The 22,489-nt window shown below is 34.3% G+C and overlaps 2 protein-coding genes across 4 annotated transcripts; both read left to right on the forward strand.

The window, feature by feature from the left end:
• The first annotated feature begins 301 nt into the window (after positions 1-301).
• LOC103495143 (probable phosphoribosylformylglycinamidine synthase, chloroplastic/mitochondrial) lies at positions 302-5,257 on the forward strand. 2 transcript variants are annotated; one of them, XM_008456606.3, is made up of 3 exons: positions 302-479; positions 675-742; positions 884-5,257. In XM_008456606.3, the coding sequence occupies exons 2-3, from the start codon at positions 701-703 to the stop codon at positions 5,081-5,083; spliced, it is 4,242 nt and encodes a 1,413-aa protein (XP_008454828.2). In that variant the 5' UTR covers positions 302-479; positions 675-700; the 3' UTR covers positions 5,084-5,257. The 2 variants fall into 2 exon arrangements, with proteins under 2 accessions (XP_008454828.2, XP_050946820.1); XM_051090863.1 differs by having other exon boundaries at positions 302-472.
• Positions 5,258-8,334: 3,077 nt separating this feature from the next.
• Positions 8,335-11,500, forward strand: LOC103495142 (cytosolic endo-beta-N-acetylglucosaminidase 1-like). 2 transcript variants are annotated; one of them, XR_007824223.1, is made up of 6 exons: positions 8,335-8,680; positions 8,793-8,904; positions 9,032-9,143; positions 9,259-9,366; positions 9,776-9,888; positions 10,710-10,992. XR_007824223.1 is itself a non-coding variant. In XM_051090819.1 (6 exons), exons 3-6 carry the CDS (start codon positions 9,316-9,318, stop codon positions 11,149-11,151), a joined length of 339 nt encoding a protein of 112 aa, XP_050946776.1. In that variant the 5' UTR covers positions 8,335-8,904; positions 9,032-9,143; positions 9,259-9,315; the 3' UTR covers positions 11,152-11,500. The 2 variants fall into 2 exon arrangements, 1 of the variants encoding a protein (XP_050946776.1); XM_051090819.1 differs by adding an exon at positions 11,043-11,500 and having other exon boundaries at positions 8,335-8,904; positions 10,710-10,775.
• Positions 11,501-22,489: the final 10,989 nt, after the last annotated feature.

A 22,489-nucleotide genomic window follows, 5' to 3' on the forward strand; every position in this document is an offset into this window, starting at 1 on the left:
AACCCACCTAACACTTTCTCCGAATGAATTTTATCATAAATTGCACGTAAATCTATCCACTAACTCTTTCTCTAAACACATCTTATCATAAAACCTCATTAAGTCTTCCAATCTAACCCTTCTCCTATACTCATATTATCATAAAACTACATTTCTAAATCCTTCTCTAAACAAATGTTATGATAAAACTAAAGCTAACCAATTTTAAACCGACCATTCTCCCAAATGTACCCTAAAAATTTAAATCAACGAAGGAAAGCTTATAAAAAAACAATAAAATAAAGAAAAGTAAAATCGAATTAATTCCAAGTAGAGAGAGATGATTGTTAAACCCACCACGATTTAGTGCTTAGAGAACCCCTCGCCTTTTCTTCAGTTCTTCCGTCGCCGTTGAACCGAAAAGCTTTTAAGAACCCTCGCCGGCGCCGTCAATCCTTTTCTCAATAACATCCATCTCGTCGACGCTTCCGGGGTTAATAGTTATACCTCAACTGTTTTTACCTTTTCTTTTCTTTTCTTTTTGTTTGCAGCGATTTGATTGATTCTGTCTTCTCTCCCATTTTCATGTAAATAGTGTATTCATATCTGGTGTTTGAAAACGAAAAATTGTTGATCATTAGTATCCATTTCTGTTGTTTGGAAACGAAAAATTGTTGACCGTTAGTTGTTTACAGGCGGAGTTCGTTTTCGAGGTTAGCTAATGGCTACTGCTGGAGATATAACTGCTGCCGAGTTCCTGCAAGTATGTTTTTGTTTTATTTGATTGTTGTTTTGGCTTTCTGGGGAGTTTGAGAATTTATTTTTAGTTTAAGGAAGGTAGATAATGGTTGTTTGTCTTGTATTCACTTTGCTAATGAAGACTTCAATTCTCTGCTTTTGACAGGGTGGGCGTAGGCAGAGTTTGTTTTTGCAGAGCTATTCTCATTGTAAACGACGTGGGTTGTGGGGGACACTGCGTACTTCAGCTGTGGGATCAGTTAATTCAAGCAGAAGATATGTTCCTTTGAGATGTCGTGCATCCAGCAAATATAGAGCTGTGGAATGTAAGGTAGTTGCAAGTCCAGTAGATGAGGCCTCAAGCTTGGTCGAGAAGCCCACAACAGAGGTTGTTCATTTCTTTCGGGTTCCTTTAATTCAGGAGAGTGCCACTTCTGAGCTTCTCAAGTCTGTCCAAGCAAAGATTTCAAATCAGATCATTGGTTTGCAAACTGAGCAGTGTTTTAACGTTGGGATTCAATCTGAGATTTCCAATGATAAGCTATCTGTGCTTAGATGGCTTCTTCAAGAAACTTATGAGCCCGAGAATTTTGGAACTGAGAGTTTTCTTGAGAAGAAGCAGCGGCAAGGGCTGGATTCTATTATAATTGAAGTTGGACCTCGTTTGTCTTTCACCACTGCCTGGTCTTCTAATGCTGTGTCTATCTGCCAAGCATGTGGATTAACAGAGGTGACACGAATGGAACGTTCCAGGAGGTATTTGTTGTATAGTAAAGGTGCATTAGAAGATCATCAGATTAATGAGTTTGCTGCAATGGTTCATGATCGGATGACTGAATGTGTTTATGTTCAGAGGCTTAGGTCGTTTGAGACTAGCGTGATACCTGAAGAGTTTCGTTTCGTGCCTGTTTTAGAGCGAGGCCGGAAGGCACTAGAGGAAATTAATCAGGAGATGGGATTGGCATTTGATGAACAAGATCTTCAATTCTACACCAAACTTTTCAGTGAGGAAATAAAGCGAAATCCAACAACAGTGGAGTTGTTTGATATTGCTCAATCCAATAGTGAACATAGCAGACATTGGTTTTTTACTGGAAAACTTGTTATAGATGGAAAGCCTATGAGCCGAACACTTATGCAAATTGTGAAGAGCACCTTGAAGGCAAATCCTAACAATTCAGTGATTGGATTTAAGGATAATTCAAGTGCAATTCTGGGATTCTTGGCTAATCAGTTGCGACCTGTGTCTCCTGGTTCAATGAGCCCTTTAGAAGAAAGTAGTCGTGATCTTGATATTTTATTTACAGCTGAGACACATAATTTTCCATGTGCAGTGGCTCCCTATCCTGGTGCAGAAACTGGTGTAGGAGGACGAATAAGGGATACTCATGCAACTGGGAAGGGGTCTTTTGTTGTGGCAGCTACAGCTGGTTATTGTGTAGGAAATCTCAACATGGAGGGGTCTTATGCCCCATGGGAAGATTCATCTTTTGCCTACCCGCCAAACTTGGCTATGCCTTTGAAGATCTTGATCGATGCTAGTAATGGTGCATCTGACTATGGTAACAAATTTGGGGAGCCGTTGATTCAAGGCTATACTAGAACATTTGGAATGAGACTGCCAAGTGGTGAAAGACGAGAGTGGTTGAAGCCAATCATGTTCAGTGGAGCAATTGGTCAAATTGATCATTTTCACATCTCAAAGGAAGAGCCTGAAATTGGAATGTTGGTTGTGAAAATTGGAGGTCCTGCTTATCGCATTGGTATGGGAGGTGGGGCTGCATCAAGCATGGTTAGTGGTCAGAATGACGCGGAACTTGATTTTAATGCTGTGCAGCGTGGAGATGCTGAGATGGCACAAAAACTTTATCGTGTTGTTCGCGCTTGTGTTGAAATGGGGGAAAATAACCCAATTATTAGTATTCATGATCAAGGAGCTGGTGGGAATTGTAATGTTGTGAAGGAAATTATATATCCAAAAGGAGCTGAAATTGATATTCGAGCAATTGTTGTCGGTGACCATACAATGTCTGTGCTGGAGATTTGGGGTGCAGAATACCAAGAACAAGATGCTATTTTAGTTAAGCCTGAAAGTCGGAGCTTGTTACAGTCAATTTGTGATAGAGAGAGGTTATCAATGGCTGTAATTGGTGTAATTAGTGATCATGGTCGTTGTGTTTTGGTTGATAGTATTGCCACTCAAAAATGCATTTCAAATGGACTCCCTCCACCTCCTCCTGCTGTGGACCTTGAGCTTGAGAAAGTACTTGGAGACATGCCTCAGAAAACCTTTGAATTCCAACGAGTTGTTCATCCTTTGGAGCCACTGGAGATTGCTCCTGGAGTGACAGTGGCAGATTCTCTTAATAGAGTGTTAAGACTTCCATCAGTATGTTCAAAACGATTCTTGACTACAAAAGTAGATAGATGTGTAACTGGTCTTGTAGCTCAGCAACAAACTGTAGGTCCATTACAGATTACCCTCGCTGATGTTGCAGTTATTGCACAATCTTATTCGGGCTTGACTGGAGGTGCATGTGCAATAGGGGAACAACCCATAAAAGGTCTACTTGATCCCAAAGCAATGGCTAGGTTGGCGGTTGGAGAAGCACTCACTAATCTTGTTTGGGCTAAAATTACTCATCTTTCTGATGTTAAAGCAAGTGGAAATTGGATGTATGCTGCTAAACTTGATGGGGAAGGGGCAGCCATGTATGATGCAGCTGTGGCTCTTTCAGAGGCTATGATTGAACTTGGCATAGCTATTGATGGAGGTAAAGATAGTCTGTCAATGGCAGCCCAAGCTGGTGGAGAGGTGGTGAAGGCTCCTGGAAATCTTGTAATTAGTGCTTATGTTACTTGTCCCGATATAACAAAAACTGTTACTCCTGATTTAAAGTTAGGGGATAATGGTGTTATCCTTCACATTGATTTGGGAAAGGGAGAGCGACGATTAGGTGGATCAGCTCTTGCTCATGCTTTTGACCAAATTGGGGATGTCTGTCCTGATCTTGATGATGTTCCTTACTTCAAAAAAGTTTTTGAGAGCATTCAAGACCTCCTTGCTAAAGAGTTAATCTCTGCTGGTCATGATATTAGCGATGGTGGCTTGCTGGTATCTGCCTTGGAGATGGCATTTGCTGGAAATTGTGGCATCAGCTTGGACTTGACATCACGTGGGAAGAGTTTGTTCCAAACACTTTATGCAGAAGAGCTAGGACTTGTACTTGAGGTTAGCAAGGAGAATTTGGCTGTGGTATTGAGAGAGTTAACTACTGCAGGTGTTACTGCTGATATCATTGGACAAGTAACTTCTACTCCTACCATTGAAGTCATGGTTGATAAAGTGTCTCACCTGAATGAGGAAACTTCTGTGCTTAGAGATGTATGGGAAGCAACTAGTTTTGAGCTGGAGAAATTGCAAAGATTGGCTTCTTGTGTTGAATCAGAAAAGGAGGGATTGAAAACCAGGCATGAACCTTTGTGGGAATTATCTTTTGTTCCTTCCTCTACAGATGAGAAATATTTGTCTTCAACTTTTAAACCCAAGGTAGCTGTAATTCGTGAGGAAGGGAGCAATGGAGACCGGGAAATGTCTGCTGCATTTTATGCTGCTGGTTTTGAACCTTGGGATGTGACAATGTCCGATCTCTTGAATGGAAATATCACTTTACAGCATTTTCGTGGAATAGTATTTGTTGGAGGTTTTAGTTATGCAGATGTGCTTGATTCTGCAAAAGGTTGGTCTGCTTCAATTCGATTTAACCAACCCTTGTTGAATCAATTTCAAGAGTTCTATAAACGACCCGACACTTTCAGCCTTGGAGTTTGCAATGGGTGTCAGCTCATGGCTCTTTTAGGCTGGGTGCCTGGTCCTCAAGTTGGTGGAGTGCATGGTGCTGGTGGGGATCCATCACAACCAAGGTTCATTCATAATGAATCAGGACGGTTTGAGTGTCGTTTCACAAGTGTAACCATTAAGGATTCACCAGCTATAATGTTTAGGGGAATGGAAGGCAGTACTTTGGGTGTGTGGGCTGCCCATGGTGAGGGGAGAGCATACTTTCCTGATGATGGCGTTCTCGATCGTCTTCTCCACTCTGACTTGGCTCCACTAAGATACTGTGATGATGATGGGAATCCAACTGAAGTTTACCCTTTCAATGTAAATGGGTCTCCTCTGGGAGTTGCAGCAATTTGTTCTCCAGATGGTAGGCACCTTGCCATGATGCCTCATCCAGAACGTTGCTTCTTGATGTGGCAGTTTCCTTGGTATCCAAAGCAGTGGAACGTGAGCAAAGAAGGTCCTAGCCCATGGTTGCGGATGTTTCAAAATGCTCGAGAGTGGTGCTCTGAAGAGGCTTAATCTTTAATGTATTGGACAATAAATTTTTGGGACTTGTGGATTGCCCTTTCTACCAATAATATTTGGATGCTTGGCATGTCATATGCCAAACCCAAAATTGTCATTTCTCTAATTTTAGTAAATTTTGTTGATGGTGACAATTTTGTGATCAATATACCAAATATCTTAAGCATAGCATGCCTATCAAGTAGTAGAAAAGAAATAAACAAGAATTCACTAGATAATTTATTCTTGTTCAAGCTTTTCTTCCTTTTTTATTTTGTTCTTCAACTGGCCTTTATTCAACTGATTTTTTTTAAACTCGTTTTCAGGGTGATAGCTGACTGAATTTCTGGTTTTATGTTGCATTTGGGCTTTAAACTTGAAGAATGTGCAGGTAAACTTCTGGATTGGTCTCGTTGGCCATAGCCTACTGATATCAGCATGGTGAAGGCGAAGTCCATGGTTGAACCAGTGGAGTAGAACCACCATTACCTAGATCTATATGTTTCCTCCAATGGCTTTGTGAACTATTGGATTCACTCTTGATGTGCTCGGGATATGGTCACTGAATTCTTAGACGTTAAAGTGGTGAGTTTTTTTTGTGCTTTGTTTCCCTCTCAAATTTTATTCCCACTATGGGTTTAAACAGTGGATTAATTTGATATTTTGGCTTGAAAGATCCTTCCACATTTGTTCTTCGTATTTCTCTCCTTGCCCTAATCTCCAATTCTATTTATTCCTCTTCTTTTGATTTGATTTCTCCTCGATATGAGCTTAGTTTTTATCATATTCCAGATTTCTTTCTGTATTACATTTTTGAGATTTTCTGGTGTTCATGTTCCTAACCAATACTTAAACTTTGTGGTGATGGTAGTTGTTTTAATGATTATATGTGCCTAAGGTTCGAAAATGCCTTTGTGATACAAGTTTCTCAATATTATATATTATTCGCTCTCTCTTCCAGGTTTTTGGACTTCAATTTTTCAGATGCTTGTATTGGTTTTTAGTAATTCTACTTTGTTGATATTCTTGAGTATCGTTGGTTAGTCCTTGACTTTTCAAATCAAGTTTCTTTTTGACCGTTGAAACACTAGAGTTCTTGGATAACAATCAGTGGTATTAGTTTCTAAACTGTCTGGTACCAGCTGAGGTTTTTGTTACGAATAAAACTATCAAAGATAGCAAATTTCTCCACTGCTAAACGTTGTTATTTATTTCTATTACCAAATGAAATTTTGGCTCGTGTGGTTGGTTGTAAATTTCTTTTTTTTTTTTGGAATAATTTATTTTGTATGACTTACCGGTTATTGAATTTTTATTTTAATATTTAGGGCTTTGTTACTTATTGAATCATGCTTGTCCTTATTGTTTTGTTCACGTTTCAATGTAAGCATTAAACTATAATTATGAATCGAGGATTTATATTACTAAGTTAAGGAAATTTATAACCATTTCTTTTAATTAAATGGTTTTCTTCTACATCTTGTTTGTCGGCCTACAGTTCGAGTGTTTTGAAAATTACTGATTATTTCTTTGCAGGTTAAGGTTGTCATAGTTGATAGTGTGACATTCCATTTTCTTATAACTTGGCCCTCTGGACACGCTTGCTCATTGAAATGGCTCTTTAAGTTGATGAAGTTGGCCAAGAAGTTCAGTTTGGCTGTAAGAATCAACCATCTCTCATTATAATGTTTCAAACTAACTCAAATATATGATTAGGTATCAACTTAAATTGATATGAATAAATATATATTTGTGAATGTTCGGGCCCACTTACGCACACCTCAAATTTGGGTTTGGTCACTTGTGATAATGGGTTGGAACATAAATGGGGATTGCTAAGTAAGCTCATCAAATCGACTGTTTTTCAAATTTTCAGGTATGCTTATTAATTGTCTATATCATTAGTTATATGTGATGTTTCTTTTTTAATTTTGTCTAGATCATGATGTTTCTTTTTAAATTTTTATTAGGTAATTGATATGGGACAAACATTGGACCAACATATATATATATATGGGAGAATCTTGGTGTCACTGCAATTTAAACATCCCTTTTGATTTTATCAACTTTTGAGGATTATATATATGAGTCTTTTTTTAATTAAGAATTTACAACTATAAGAATTTACAACTATTTGATTTTAACATCCTTTTGATTCTATCAACTTTTGAGGATTATATATATGTAGTCTTTTTTTAATTAAGAATTTACAACTTGCTCTATTAGGTTTGATTTTTGTTGGAGCATACTTTTGATGTTTATTTCAAACATTTTGAATGAATATAGTGCCTTATTTCTTTTGTATGTTATAAATTTGAAAATTTTCATTATAATTATTGTTGTAGATTTTGTTGAGATGTGAATTACATCTTTCTTCGTCTAGGCAAATGACTTCTATAAATATGTATATGGTTATAATTTGATTTTACAATACTATTTATAAAACAAAGGGTAATTAGAATAGGTAGCAATTTTTAGAATAATTATCAAGTATGTAGCAATATTTTAAAAAAATTGCAAATATAGCAAGGTCTATCAGTGATAGACTTTTATCGAGACTCTTATGGTTTAATAGTGATAGACCAATTTTTGCTACATGGTTTATCGGTGATATACTCCTATTATTGATAGATTTTGACAGATTTTGCTATATTTGCAATTTTTTTTAAACTTTGCTACATATTTAATTATTTTGAATAGAATGGCTACATTTGCAACGATCTCTAAAACAAATGGTAAAATAAAAAGTCCATTAACATTAAAATCCTTCCTCATTACGACGAATAATGCTAATAAAAATAAGAGACTTTCAATAACTTATCCAAAATAGCTATAGAACCTCTATTATAAAATGAAATGTTTATGTAATATTGAATTATATCTATCATATATCAACTTTCTATGTTGCTATTAATAGCTCAACAAAAACGTTATGGAATGTCAAATATTTTCAATAACTGTAACTACGGCAGCATGTACAAAATGCTACAAAAACAATTTTATAGCGTTTTCTCAATATCATTAAAAATAATATTGAAACGTTCTATAGCGCTCTTCCATCGCAATAAAAGGCGCTATCAAAATTTATTAATAGTATTTTTTTCACACTATGAAAAGTCTTTATAACAACAAATATGTGCTATCACAGTAAAATTTTTATAGTGTTTTTTATAGCATTGTAAAAATGATATGGAAAAGTCCTGAACTTTCAATAACATGGGCTACGACAGCATTTCGAAAACACTATCGAAAATCTATGATAACATTTTTTTATGCTATCAAAAGTCTATGATAACAGTTTTTTATGCTATCGTAACTCAAATTTTCTTTAGACGTTAGGTACCCTATGTATTACCTACTCACCTCACTCATTGCTTTCACTGCTCCATACTATATTTCTTTGTTTGCTTATTATTAATTATTAGTTAAAGGGTGCTGATGGTACCATGATAACTAAAACAAGTGCTTCTCTAGCATATACAAATTAATGGTGGTATCGAATCTATAGGTACTTGGAACTTTCATTCTGGAAGGAGGGGTAGAAGCTGTTCGGGATACCTTGCTTTCATCAAAGGATTCTGCTGAATTGTTTGCAGAGCGCTTTGATGGATGGTTGGGACTGCATTTTTTGTGACTTCATCGAAATGTTTTCATATGAATCATATAGCTTATTAGGTATAAATACTTCTTTGCAACTTATTTTTTCTCCTGTTCTCCTTTGCAGTTGAATATGGAAATCCCTTTGAGTTGTCAGCAATTAGTTACTCATATGATAGAATTCGTGAGCCATTTAACTAAGACTATGCATTCTAAACTACCTGGTCTTTAGTTATATGGTAAGTCGTAAGATATGTTGCATTCTTAATTATTTGCGTTTTGAGCTTACGGAATCTATTAACTGTTCACTCACTTATAGACTTTTATCCAAAAAAAAAAAAAAAAAATCTGTTTACTTATGGACAGGTATGACAGTGTAACCGTAGATAGTCACCTTCATTGGCAAAATGAACTGAATGAGAAAAATAAAGTTTTCTTTGATATCTTGGATGGAATATTCGTGAACTACGGGTGGAGAGTAAGAAATAAATTTCTTTCATTACTAATAAGAAATTTATTTGTCATCTCATTTTTATATCCTTTTGAAAATATAACATCAGTGATCAGACAAAAACTTTCATCTGTCATCTTAGGAAGGTACTCCTCAACAATCCGCCGCTGTTGCTGGAGGGAGAAAGCATGGTTTGTATATGGGGATTGATGTTTTGGGGAGGGGTACCTTTGGTGGTGGAGGATGGAATGTAAGCCTACTAACCATATGAGATGTATAGAGTATTGACAAGTGTTAGCACTAGTCAACAAGCATCATAGTTAGCATAAATTGGACACTTTTTGTAGTTGAATGTATGATATTGTAATTTCAAAGAAATTTGCTTCTTTTCAGAAAATAAAAAATAAAAAATCTCGTAACTTGTTAAATAATTCTATTATCGAGGTAAGAGCAATTATATGTTTCCCAAATACTGTTTACAAATTACACATACCTTTCCAGATCTCAAGTATAAAACTATAAGAGAAGGTTGTGTTACTAGTTTTGTTTTCTGTATAAAAAAAGTTATTAGTTTTTGTTTTGCTCTATATTGAGTTCGGTTATCCCAAGCTCAGAGTTGGTAGAATTAATTTCTCAACAAAAGTATGCTTGCATATCAGACAAATGTTGCACTGGATGTTCTGAAAAGGGATGATGTGTCGGCTGCCATATTTGCTCCTGGATGGGTGCATGAGCACGAGCAGGAAACCGATTTTCAGACTGCTCAAAATAAGTAAGTTAATGATATGAAATTATTTTTTTATGGGATTGTCGTAGTAGTCTACCATTAATCACCCTTTGAAAACTTCCTACATTGATTGATTTCCTCATGTTTTCTAAGAACAACTTCTGAATATATTATAGCCAACTTGAGCATCTTTCAATTGTTGAAGGGATTTATCATTAAATGTTCAAATCTTCGTTCCCCACATATTCTTGTACTAAAAATACGATCTCGATTTAAGAATTTTGATCATTCTCATGTTTGTGGTTACTTTGAAGGATGTGTTTTATCGTGGAAAATATGCTTTGCTCGTTAATGTTTCATTATATTTCACTTAAGTTTTTTATATTGAGTAGGTGCTATTAGTTCTAGTTTTTCCATCATTTTTTGGATGCTTGAAATTTATTGTCTATGAGAAGAAGTCTTGCTACCTTCCATTTATGCTGAATGTTGATATTTGCTAATTATATGATCATCAAAATTCTTGAGCGATTCTTCAATTTAAGGTATTTCTTAATGTTGGGATGCTTTTGCTTTTTCTCACTTTTGAATTGCTATCTTTTTGTTATTGGGCTTTTGTTTTGTTTTATTATGTTTCTGACCTACGCTTCTGTTTGAACTTTTGTCCTATTGTCTCTCGTTCTTGTAGTTTGAGAATTAGTAGTCTGAAAATTAGTCTCTTTTCATTTTTTTTTTTTGTGAAAAGTTTTATATCTTATATATAAAAAAGAAGAGTGTCTTTTTATGATGAGATGTTAGAAGAGTCACCGTATTTTGATCATCTTCCTAAATATTTGATGAGTTTCAATTTTATCTACTTTTTGGAACAGATGGTGGGGGTCATGTGAAGCAGTCATGAGAAATAGTCCGAAGTTAACCAAAACAACTACCATCAGGTTCAAACCCTGCCATTCACGTGTTCCTTAAGCAAGTGCTTGAGCACCCTAGTTTCTGAATTTGTCTAGTTTAGAGTGAGAGGAAGTGGAATTGCATTTTTATTTAACTCTCATACGAGCATTGGGAATTTTGATTTTTTTTTTTTTATCACATAGCTAGGCTGTTGACATTCAAGTAATCCACCTACTTTCAAATTTGATATCACATTACTGACAAAACAAATTGTTGTGTACTATTGCTTCAATCAACTTGTCAAAATGTGCAAGGGCCATGCGCCACGCGCCACGTGAGATAGATCATGCGGCTAAGAGAGGTTCAAGGCATATTGAGCAAGAGGTAGAGTGGAATCCAATGTCACGACATGCAAACACTTAGATTTCGGCAAGTAGGAGGTGTTGAAAGTTAAACATGCAAGGTTCATTATAAATAGGTAATTTTGGACGAATAGAAACGATCGCATATGGTATGCGTATCGCTTGGGCCAATGAACATCGCGTTTTCCAGCTGAACGATCACGTATAGTATACGTATCATTTGAAGAAGACTCCATCGCTTACAAGCTAAATGATTGCGTGTGGTACGCATATCGTTTTAAGAAGACTTTATCATTTATATGCTAAACGATCGCGTAAGGTACGTGTATCGTTTGCATAAGAAACGATCGTATACCCGCTAGGCAATTGTGTAAGGTACGTGAAGTGATAGCGCTAAACGATCGTTTACTTCTTAAACGATCGCTCATCTAAAACCCTTCCGTTCAATGATCGTGCACATGCTCAGCGATCCATATGATTTGATCAGCGATTGCATATGGTTTGCTAAGCGATCGCGTATGGTTTGCTCGGCGATCGCATATGGTATGCGAATTGCCTTTGCACGTGCCCGTGGATGCCATCTTCATACTCAACAATCGTGCAAAGATTATCAAGCGATTATTGTACTCCATCAAATTATTATTGTAATAATTTAGTTTTAACTTAATTTAGAGAGCCAAAACCAGTCTATTTTAGGGTGTTTTAATTATTCTTGCATATGATGTATGTTTAATTATTTCTAAAAAATTATATGTGCATATTGTATGACATATAGTTTTAAAATCCCACCATAGGTTAACATGTTCATGCATGTTGAGAAAATTAATATGGAAATTAATTAATATGATTAATTAATGGTTAAATTAATATGATTAATTTACAAATAATTGTATTAATTTTATTAAATATGATTTAACAAAATTAATCAATTATTGAAATACCATATTAATTTGTTGTTGTTCTAGATGAATGATTATAGATTTTGTCTTAAAGTTTTATAATTGTTATAAAATAAATTTGACTTTAAAATCTATAATAAAGATAAAATGCATGCTCACTTCGGTTGATACAATCTCTTCAAAAATTAGATTTAGGTTGATATCTTGTAAAATTAAGTTACAAGAGGCTCACCTGATTTGATCTTGTCAACAAGTCAGATAAGATGACTAAAGAGTGGAGGTTTTTAAGTTGATGGTTTACGGAACACCTCTTACCTGGAGATCGTAATCGGTTCTTGAGCTTAGTTAACCTAATTTTATGAGCATGTGGGAGAGATGTAAGGTAATAAAATTGGTTTATCACCTAGAGATCGTAGGTTAAAATCTAGTATAAATGTTATGCTTGGATGTTTTACCCAAATTTAGGATTTGTTTAAGTTAGCCTAAATTAAATCCTGAATAAATTACCCAAAAATTTAGAACATTTCAGCTGGAGAAAAGTATCGTATTTTTAACTCTAACGGCCCCAAGAGTTCACACCGTGAGGTTCATGCAGGGCTTTGGGCCGTGCATAGGAGCAGACTCCATTCGAAGAGTGTTTGCATTAACTATGAACAAGGTGAATGAGGGAAGCAGTTCATAGTAAGTGGGTGAATGGGTGAAGTAGTTCATAGTAAGTGGGTGAGGGATATATGATACTATATCCCACGGTCTCTTCCATTGGGTCGCACCGTGAGATCCCTATAATGCGCCTGCTTGTCTACCCTGGAGTGACGTGCCATTCGGAGGGTTGTATTATAGGATTTGAAACACCGCGAACTCCATATTTTGGATAGGGTCTTTAAGATAAGTTTTCATACTGTCTTTCCACTTTAGGGAGCATAATGATTCTCATCTCTGAGGACCGAAAATGGAGGGTCACACTTACAAGAATTACTAAAATAGTTAGTATATTCTTGACCGAAGTAAATGGTAACTAAATGCTAAGTAAATATGAGATATTTGTAAGTTAGCATTTGGTCAAGATTGTCTTGATTCAAAAGACGAGTAATCGGCTACCCCTCGGTAGAGGTTATTATGAACCTTAGAAATATCGTTGCAAAACATAATAAAAGGGTATATTATTAAAAGTTTTGCTAAAAGATTGGTTTAATTTTGATTATAGTTTCTAAGCAAAGTATATTTGTTTTTTAGCATGAATGGCTCGATAGTTCAATTATTAGCTTCCGAAAGACTTAACGGTGATAACTATGCGGCATGGAAATCAAATTTTAACACAATACTGGTGGTTGATGATTTAAGATTTATCTTAACTGAGAAATGTCCTCAAACCCCTGCCTTAAATGCGAACCGAGCAAGTCGGGAAGCATATGATCGATGGATAAAAGCAAATGAGAAAGCTCGTGTTTACATCCTCGCTAGCATGTCAGATGTTTTAGCAAAGAAGCATGAATCCTTAGCCACGGCTAAAAAGATTATGGATTCTTTAAAAGGAATGTTTGGGCAACCAGAATGATCCCTAAGACACGAGGCAATCAAATACATTTACACTAATTAATTTTCCTTTTAAAACCACCAACATAACTTATTTCTTAGATTTTCAATCACAAAACAGTCCATCAGGCTGATTACGTCCTCCTCTTTTGAATACTCGACCACCCACTTGAGCACCTCTACGTGACAAAAGTTTTTCCTAAATTTCACCACCAAATCATTCACCATTAAATCCATAACATTCAAACTATTCCAGTTTAATACAGGCAAGGTCATGTGCATAAACATAAACTTATATCATAAAACATACCTGGCGAGTGCAGAAGGACCGTGTAGCCATAGGGACAAAAATCAAAGACTTACATCGAAGTTAGTCTACAAAATCTAAAAACTTAGTCTCTGATACCAACTGTAACGACCCAAACTTTTTAAACTAAGTTAAGGTCATTACTCAAAAGATAAACATCAAAAGATACTTTTTTTTAAAGAGGATAACTAAAATTTGTATAAAATTAATATCAAGACGTTTAGAAAACACATAAGATTATAAAATTAAGAAAAATAATTTTGAAAACGTGACCCGCGAGTTCTAGCAATTTTAAAGAACTAAAAACAAATAAATAGGACAAAATCTTTAAGTAAAATGGTTAAAATTTAAAAATACTGAAAGACATATAAATGAGTGCGGAAGCAGAATTGTCCCCATAGAGCATGCCACGGATCCTTCGCGGTCGCTTGCTAGCTTCTTATGTCCTTTACCTTAGCCTGAAATGTTAAACATAAGAAAGAGTAAGTATATAAATATACTCAGTAAGGGACCCACTACTAGTCCCGCTAGGTGATCTGTTAACTTTTCGTTAGAAACATAATCATGACGTTGTGTGTTCAATGGAGCACACCTGAGTGAGTGAGACCGTACAAACACCCCTAAATCGTACGAGTAATCCTATAGGAACACCCCTAGTCGTGCGAGTAATTGCAGGTACACACTTCATAAACATATATGTAATACGTAGGTACAACCCTAATCGTGCGAGTGGTCCCGTCGGAACACCCCTAGTTGTGCGAGTGACCCCGTATACACAATATAACTGTCCCTTAACCGTGCATGTGATCTGTTGGTATACCCTTAAATCGTGCGAGTGATCCCATAGAAACACCCCTAGTCGTGCGAGTGACCATAGGTACACACTCCATAAACATATATGTAATACGTAGGTACACCCCTAATCGTGCGAGTGGTTCCGTCGGAACACCCCTAGTCGTGTGAGTGACCTCGTATACGCGATATAACTGTCACTTAACCGTGCATGTGATCCGTAGGTACACCCCTAAATCGTGCGAGTGATCTCGTAGGAACACCCCTAGTCGTGCGAGTGACCCCATAGATAGGACCACAATACAGGTTGGGTAAAAAGCTTAACAGACACACCACAATCTAAGCATGTAACATCATCATAAACATCATAACATGACATGAATATTAATCATAACGTCCTTATTCATGTGATTAATATATCATGTATCATAAACATCATAAACATACCAGTCATCATCGTCATTCATAAAATCAGTCATCATCATCAATTATAATATCAATCATTATGTACACAATATCAATCATCATCTATAGCATCGCATATGCATCTTAGCTACCATCAATGCATAATCGTAAATACATGCAGTCTCTTAAATTTAGTTCGAAGGTCTAGTAGGAGAATCTGTTACCTGGAGATTGTCTAAAAATATTTGTTTGCTAACAGTAATTTCCCAATTAACGCAGATCCTAAACTTAACCAAATGGAGGTTGAAAAATTGTCTAAACCTTGATGAGAAAATTCATCAATTCTTCAAGCTTTGCCAAAGAGACCAATCATAACTGAAACTGGTGAAGCGGCGGCGGCAAAAGGTTATCTTAGTGAAAAAGATGAAGAACCTTTCTCTTTTTCCTTTTCTTTTCAACTTAAGCATTCCAATACTATTTATAAACCCAAATAATAACAATAATATTTATTATTATTATTTCCTTTTCCTTTTAGTGTATATATATATAATACCAAAATATACATCTATCTTTATTCTCATTTCTAAAGAACTCTTCAAAGAATATAATGATATATATATCTAAACTTTAATCGTGTAGATTTGGCTACACTTTCAACGTTGACTTTTTCTTTTGGAGCATGTGTTTTCCTATGGCTCCTCCATGTTCTCTTTGGGTCGAGCTTGGGCTCGCCCATAGGCCTTGCCTTGAGCTCTCAACCGATTTTAAGAATTCTTTTTTGAGTTTGGTCAAAGAATTCAAAATTTTACTTACTTAACATGAGAAAAATGACTTTCTAATACGTCGTAAAATAAAGCAATTCTCTAAATTGAAATAGTTATCAAAATTATTGACTCTGTTGATTTTGGAGGATCGAAACAAGATAAATATTTCTCAATGTTTCGTGGCTCCTTTTTCTTTTTCTTTTTCTTTTTTTCGAGATTGTTGACCATGAGTGTGGCTTCCCCTTCTTTGTTGTCTGGGATTTCTACTGATGGCGTGGGGGTATTGCTGTTATAAGGCGAAGTTTTCGAATCGGTGGTGTCCGCTGGAGATTGGGCGTTTTAGAAACGAATGTGGATGTTGCTTTCTTTTTGTCTACATTGTGGTTGGATTTGGGTAGTGTACGGAATGAGGTGGGGATCTTATTGTAGCGAATGCACGTGTTTTCAGCAAGGTTTTATGTGGTTGAAGCGGGTAAATCTATGCTATTTTTGTCGGCCTGCGACTTGCGGAGGAAATGAGTATAAGGGGTTTTTAGATTGAGTTTGATACTACTTGTGTGGTTTAGTGCATCCTTTGTCTATTGTTTTCATGTTCTCCCTATGAAATTCTTAATCATGAGGTTGCTCCTATTAATTAATCAGTTAAATTTTAGGTATGACGTATACCTCTTGTAATTGTAATGTTGTGGCTCGTTCTTTGGTCAAATTAATTTGCTTTGTCATCTTGTGATTCTTTGAGATGGACTCATTCTTATTTTGATGATTGACTTTTTCGTATATATTGTTGAGATTAATAGAATTGATTAATATTTATTGTTTTTACGGCTTTCTTTAAAAAAAATTAATTATCAAAATTAGGCGTCACTTAATAATTATCTAATACATCCATTTACTTTGCTTTTTCTTAATCCAACAATGGTGCTTAGTGGAATAGAGACAGGGAAATTAGTGATCACATACTGATTTTGAAGCATAAACTGTCATTAGTGTGCTTCATTAATGCCGAAAAGGATCTCCATTCTTTTCACTTTTTAATTAAAAGTCAGATTCATTAACTTTTCTTTTCTCTTCTTTTCAATCCTTAATTTCTCTTTTCCACTCCAAAAGTCAAACCCATTTTAAGATTTTGAAATTTGTGATGTTTGTCAACTATTTGACATTAATTAAATTAAGGAAAAACAAAGTGCAAAAGAGCATTAATTTGTTATTATTATTTATGGTGTCTTATCAATAATATAGAACACTATATATAAGGTGGCTAGCTAGGAACTAGGGAAGCATCTACTTCCCTTTTTTCATATTTAAATCCCATTAATATTACTTTTGATATATCTTATAGAAAAACAAGATACATCTCAATAAGAAAACTAGGAATATAATTCTTAATTACTTTATATAATGCAATGGGACTTTAATAATCATTATTATTATTAAATTCTATATAGGATTAAGATTGGACAGGTACAAAATTTTGAATCATGGGTTACCAAGTTATGAGTAAACCCTAGAAAGAAACATATGGTTCAAAGTTGAGACACATCAACCCTTTATTTATTTATTAAATGAAAGGAAAATGTAACATGCCATTATGCAGGGAAAAACGCTTTAAATCCCATTTTAGTGAGAAGGTTTAAAAGAAAATTATTATGAATACCAAATTTGTAAAAATATTTACAAAATATAAAAAAAATTTAGATTTCTATCTCAGTACTTATAAGTATAGAAGTCTATTAATATATAACATTAAATATAGAGTCTAAAATTTTGTTATATTTTGTAAATATTTTGGTTCATGAGGATATATTTAAAAGTATCTAGAATTTACGTTCAACAAAAAATTTAGTCTACAATAGTTTGAAGACTGCTTTACGTAGTTGCTAAACTATCTATTTTAGCTCACAAGACACATTTCTAATATTTTCTCAATAGTCTAATTTATGTCTAACATAGGTCTCTATTCTATATATGAGAAATGTTAAAATACATGAGTTTAAATGAAAATTCAAGGACCTATTTAATGTCCAAGATTGAAAATTTCACAAACTTATTAGATTATATTATAAAAAAATCCATGGACAAAAATTGTAATTTTGAAAATTTATGAGGTAATTAAATGATGTAAGATAAACAATAAGTTTGCACCAAACTAATTAGTTATTAAAATGAAATAAAAGTGAGGATTATTTTCGAATATAAAGAAATCAACCAAAATATTTACAAATATTATCATAGTTCTTTGCGATGGATTAAGATTGACTAAGATAGACAACTATTTGTATTAATATGTATTACGATAGACTACTATCTATATCTATATGTATCATTAAAATAGTGATCTATGGTGATATCACAAATAGATTTTGATATTTTAATATATAATTTTATCATTTTTATCGTTTAAAATAATTTTTCTGGGAAGAAGAAAATGAATAAAATTAAAGTTGGATGTGATCAAGACACGCAATAGGGAGAATGAGAATGACATAATGAGATTCTGAAACAAAAGAACCATTCGAAGGGTTTTGGACATATTATATGTATCCTCTCGAGCCCTCAAAAGAGAGAAGGTTTTCTCCCTAATCTAACCAAATCTTAAACAGCTATCGAGGTTGATGGATGTATAAGAAAATGAAAATACACAATTTTGTGTCTTTATATATAAAAATATAAATAAAAGAGAATCCAAGGTTTGATTTTTCCTAGGGGTTTGTTTCTCATCTATGACTTTTTGATTCTCATAGTTTCAATGGGTGATAAGTTTGTAATTAGTTTTAAACTTTAAGTTTAGTGATACTTTAATATGTAACCGTTGAATTATAAACTTGACTTTCAATTTGTAAGGGTAATAATTACTATAATATTCTAGAAAAATTATAGCAAGAGATATTCAGTAAAAAAATATTTGGAAAATATGAGAAAAAGAGATGTACTGTAGATAATATTTCAGAGAGACTTTTATAACCATTAGATAAAAAAATGTGTTTGCAAAATCTTAGCCATATATTTAAAGATACAAACTAGTATATAATAGGAGGATGACTTACCACTTTGTAGCATCTTTGTTCAATTCTCTCTTCCAAATTCTCTCAAACTTCTGAAATTTTGTCCGAACCGTAATTGTATGATAACTTTTTTTCAGATATTTAACTAGATTAATATATGGTTAATGTGCTGGATTTTTAAAATTTGAGCTTAGTTTCCATTTGAATATTGGGTTTTTAAAACCATCTTTTTGTCCAATTGATTTTTGAATTTTGAAATTTAGTTTCAGTTGTTTGATCTTTACTTTGTTTTTAAATTAGTTCTAAAAACTAACATTGGTATCTAATTTTTTATTGGGCATATAAGGATTGACTTAAAAATAACAAAATAATGACATGAATAGTTATCGCAGATAATTAACTAAAACCTTGCTAATAGATTTCTTTCGAAATGTGTGGTTTTTCTCCATTACTTCATGCATTAAAAGTTTCAAACCAAACTCTTTTTTATCCATTATATTTGACTTAAAAAATAATAAAGTTTATTAAAGCAAATAACAACATTAATAAAACAATTTCTCCAAGTTACGTAAATCTTTTTTTGGCTTGGGGTCTCCTATAAACATTAGCTAAAAAGAGGAAAAAAAAAATTAAGAATGTAGCCTACCAGAAAGTTCTATTTTTTCTCAAAAATAAATCCTTATTTTGGATATTAGGGTCGGGAAAAACCAAGGGACGACTCACAATCCTTATAAGAGTGATGAATTGCTCAATTATGGAATTCTCAACATTTGAACAATGCCCCCTTAGCTTACTTAAGATGTGCCCCTTTTGGGTTCAACAATACAATATTTGATAGTTTGAGGTTTCATCTCAAAACCAATTGACAATGAAGAGTACTCCATCTATCTTATATGGAGTGTGAGTCCCATTAGTCTTTCCAATGTGAGATCATCAACATTTCAACACTAGCTAACTGATAGTGATAACAAAAAGGAACTGATGGGTTGTTGCCTATCAATTTATTTATCAGCACTCAAGGAAAGATTCAAGAGCTCGCATTCTCCAATAGTTCCTAAAGAAGATAACTACAAAAGAGATATTTTTTATACCCTCGCCCATACACAGGTCACCCTATATAATGACTCAAACTCAAGGACCCCCTAACAAGCAATATTCATATGGGCCCACATATAACTTACTCTTATTACCCTATTACCCCTTACATACTATATCCCCATTCTTTCTTGTGTTTCTCCTTGCATAAACCTTAGTAGTCGGGGGTCTATGTTAAACTTGTTCCTTAATAAAAAGGTGATTTGGTTAAATAATCGTATCAGAACATAAACGACGATCATATAAGAAAATCAAAATGAAGATAAAAGGTCATGTAAAAAAGATAGAACGATTGCATAAGAGGCTAAACGATGATATGAGAAGATAGGCAATCGTGTAAAGGGTTAAACAATTGTGCAAAAGGTTAAATAATCGTGTAAACGGTTAAATGGCCATGCAGGTATCTAAACGATATTGTAGAAAATTGAAGAAGTTCTTGGGGCTAATTACTAAATCAGTGAAACAATTTCTAGATGTCATGACATGCGAAGATTCAAGACTTAATTAAGCAATAGCTGACAAAATTGTAGGAGTTTAAGGAATGACTAATCCAATCTATGATTAATATATAAATAAGGAAAGAAGAAAAAAAAAGGAAAGGGTATTATTCTGAGATTAAATTCCAGCAAAAAAAAAAAAAAAAATAGAAATTGGTGTAGAGTGTGCCAAGAAGCTTTTCAGTGAAGATGAAAGGAATAGGCAAGAATCTTTAAGAGAAGAGAACCCTTGAGCAATGAGTAATTTTTCTTAATAAGAAATTCCAGATTTCTTTCCTTAATCTCATGTGTCATGTATTGTTATGTATGTTTATGTTTATGAAAAGCATGATTTATGAAGAAAATTTTAGTGGTGTGTTTCAAAGCTAAAGTTCATGTTCTATTTATTGTAATGTATGCTTTGATTGAGAGTAAACCATTAGTCATATTCCTATCAATAAGCTAGCTATTATATGTACATAATGAGTAAAGGTAGCCACGTAGAAAATGACTGCATGGTGGAGTGAAGATGGCTAATGCATAAAAGGAGTGTGTTGAGCTTAGCGACCTGAGCAATGAGAAGTGAACCAAGGTTATTCTCAGATGCTGTTAATGAAAAGGACATTGTTCATCAGTCACAACATGGATTTCAAAAGCATCACACACACTAAGTCGTAAACTTACATTTTAAGCTTTTCCTCCTCAGATTGTATGAGGTTAAGCGATCCTTTAGAAAGATAAGAGATCGAGTAGACAAGTAAGTGATCATTCAGGCAGCTAGCAATCGTGTTTGAAAGGGTAAGCGATCAGGGCTAAGCGTTCGGTCAAAGAGTTACACGACCAGACTGGTTACCTAAATGATCGTTGATGGTTAAAGACTTCGAAGACTTTTGGCATTTCATTGTTCAATTCTTGTTATGAGAAATTGTATCATGTCTTGTACTATTGTGGAAACTTTCGAATTTGAGTAAATAAGAGAAGTTTGCTGATTTAACTTTCGTTGCATAGTTTTTAGTTAAGTTTTATTTAAGTATTTTGGAATAGGGCATGACAAGTTGGTATCAGAGCGATACATTCTTTAGGAGATAAGTATTTAAATTCTTCTGTAGGAAGGAAAAGAAAGTATGCCACCAAGAAGATGAAGGGAAACATGGAGTAGATCAATGTCGACAATTGAGCCTAGAAGGAATTTAGAGGCTCATTCAGTGAATCCAAATGTAAGGAGAGAGGAAGAAGAAGTGTTTTATAATAGAGTTGAACAAAGAATAATGGATGCCTTGGTGCAACAATAAGAGAAAAAGTTTGGTACAGTAACACAAGGCATTAAGGGCTACGAAATTCAATGGAATAGATAATCACTACTACAAATTTGGGTTTTAACGACGCAAGTTTTGCGTCATAAAGACTTTCAACGATACCATTTTCGCGTCATTGAAGCCACGGTCAAGAAAGGCTATTTAACGATACTTTGAAAAACGTGTTATTAAATATGCTTAGATGACACCAAAATTGTGTTATTAATACCTTTACCTTGTCGCAATAAATATGACACCGTTATCTATAACTCGACACCAATATATTGTCATCAATACCCTTATATTGACGCAAATCATGTGTCACCGTTATCTATACTTTGACACTAATATATTGTCATTAATACTCTTAGATTGACGTTTTAAATGTGTCACCGTTATCTATTACTCGACACAAATTTATTGTCATTAATAACCTTATATTGACGCTTTAAATATGTCACCGTTATCAATACCTTGACACAAATATATTGTCATTAATACCCTTACATTGACACTTTAAATGTGTCACCGTAATTTATCACTCGACACAAATATATTGTCATTAATACTATTACATTGACAATTTAAATGTGTCACCGTTATCTATCACTCGACACCAATATATTGTCATTAATACTCTTATAACGACGCTTTAAGTGTGTCACCTTTCAATATAACTCGACACTAATATATTGTCGTTGTAAATATTTCGTTACACAAAATTGTTGTCAAGAAATGTGCTTTAACGACACTATTTATGTTTAATAAAGGCTTATATGTCGACACATGTTTGGTCTCGTTATTCTTCATTTTCGCAACACATATTTTTCT

Source organism: Cucumis melo, chromosome 10 (genome assembly GCF_025177605.1).
Source record: "Cucumis melo cultivar AY chromosome 10, USDA_Cmelo_AY_1.0, whole genome shotgun sequence".
In the NCBI taxonomy this organism is placed as follows: Eukaryota; Viridiplantae; Streptophyta; class Magnoliopsida; order Cucurbitales; family Cucurbitaceae; genus Cucumis; species Cucumis melo.

Excerpts from the sequence above, each read along its gene's own strand:
- LOC103495143 (XM_008456606.3), top strand. The coding sequence starts at position 701 with ATGGCTACTGCTGGAGATATAACTGCTGCCGAGTTCCTGCAA. Across the intron at positions 743-883 it reads CTGCTGCCGAGTTCCTGCAA|GGTGGGCGTAGGCAGAGTTT; the intron begins GTATGTTTTTGT and ends TGCTTTTGACAG.
- LOC103495142 (XM_051090819.1), top strand. The coding sequence starts at position 9,316 with ATGGGGATTGATGTTTTGGGGAGGGGTACCTTTGGTGGTGGAGGATGG. Across the intron at positions 9,889-10,709 it reads TTTCAGACTGCTCAAAATAA|ATGGTGGGGGTCATGTGAAG; the intron begins GTAAGTTAATGA and ends TTTTTGGAACAG. Across the intron at positions 10,776-11,042 it reads ACCAAAACAACTACCATCAG|GGCCATGCGCCACGCGCCAC; the intron begins GTTCAAACCCTG and ends AAAATGTGCAAG.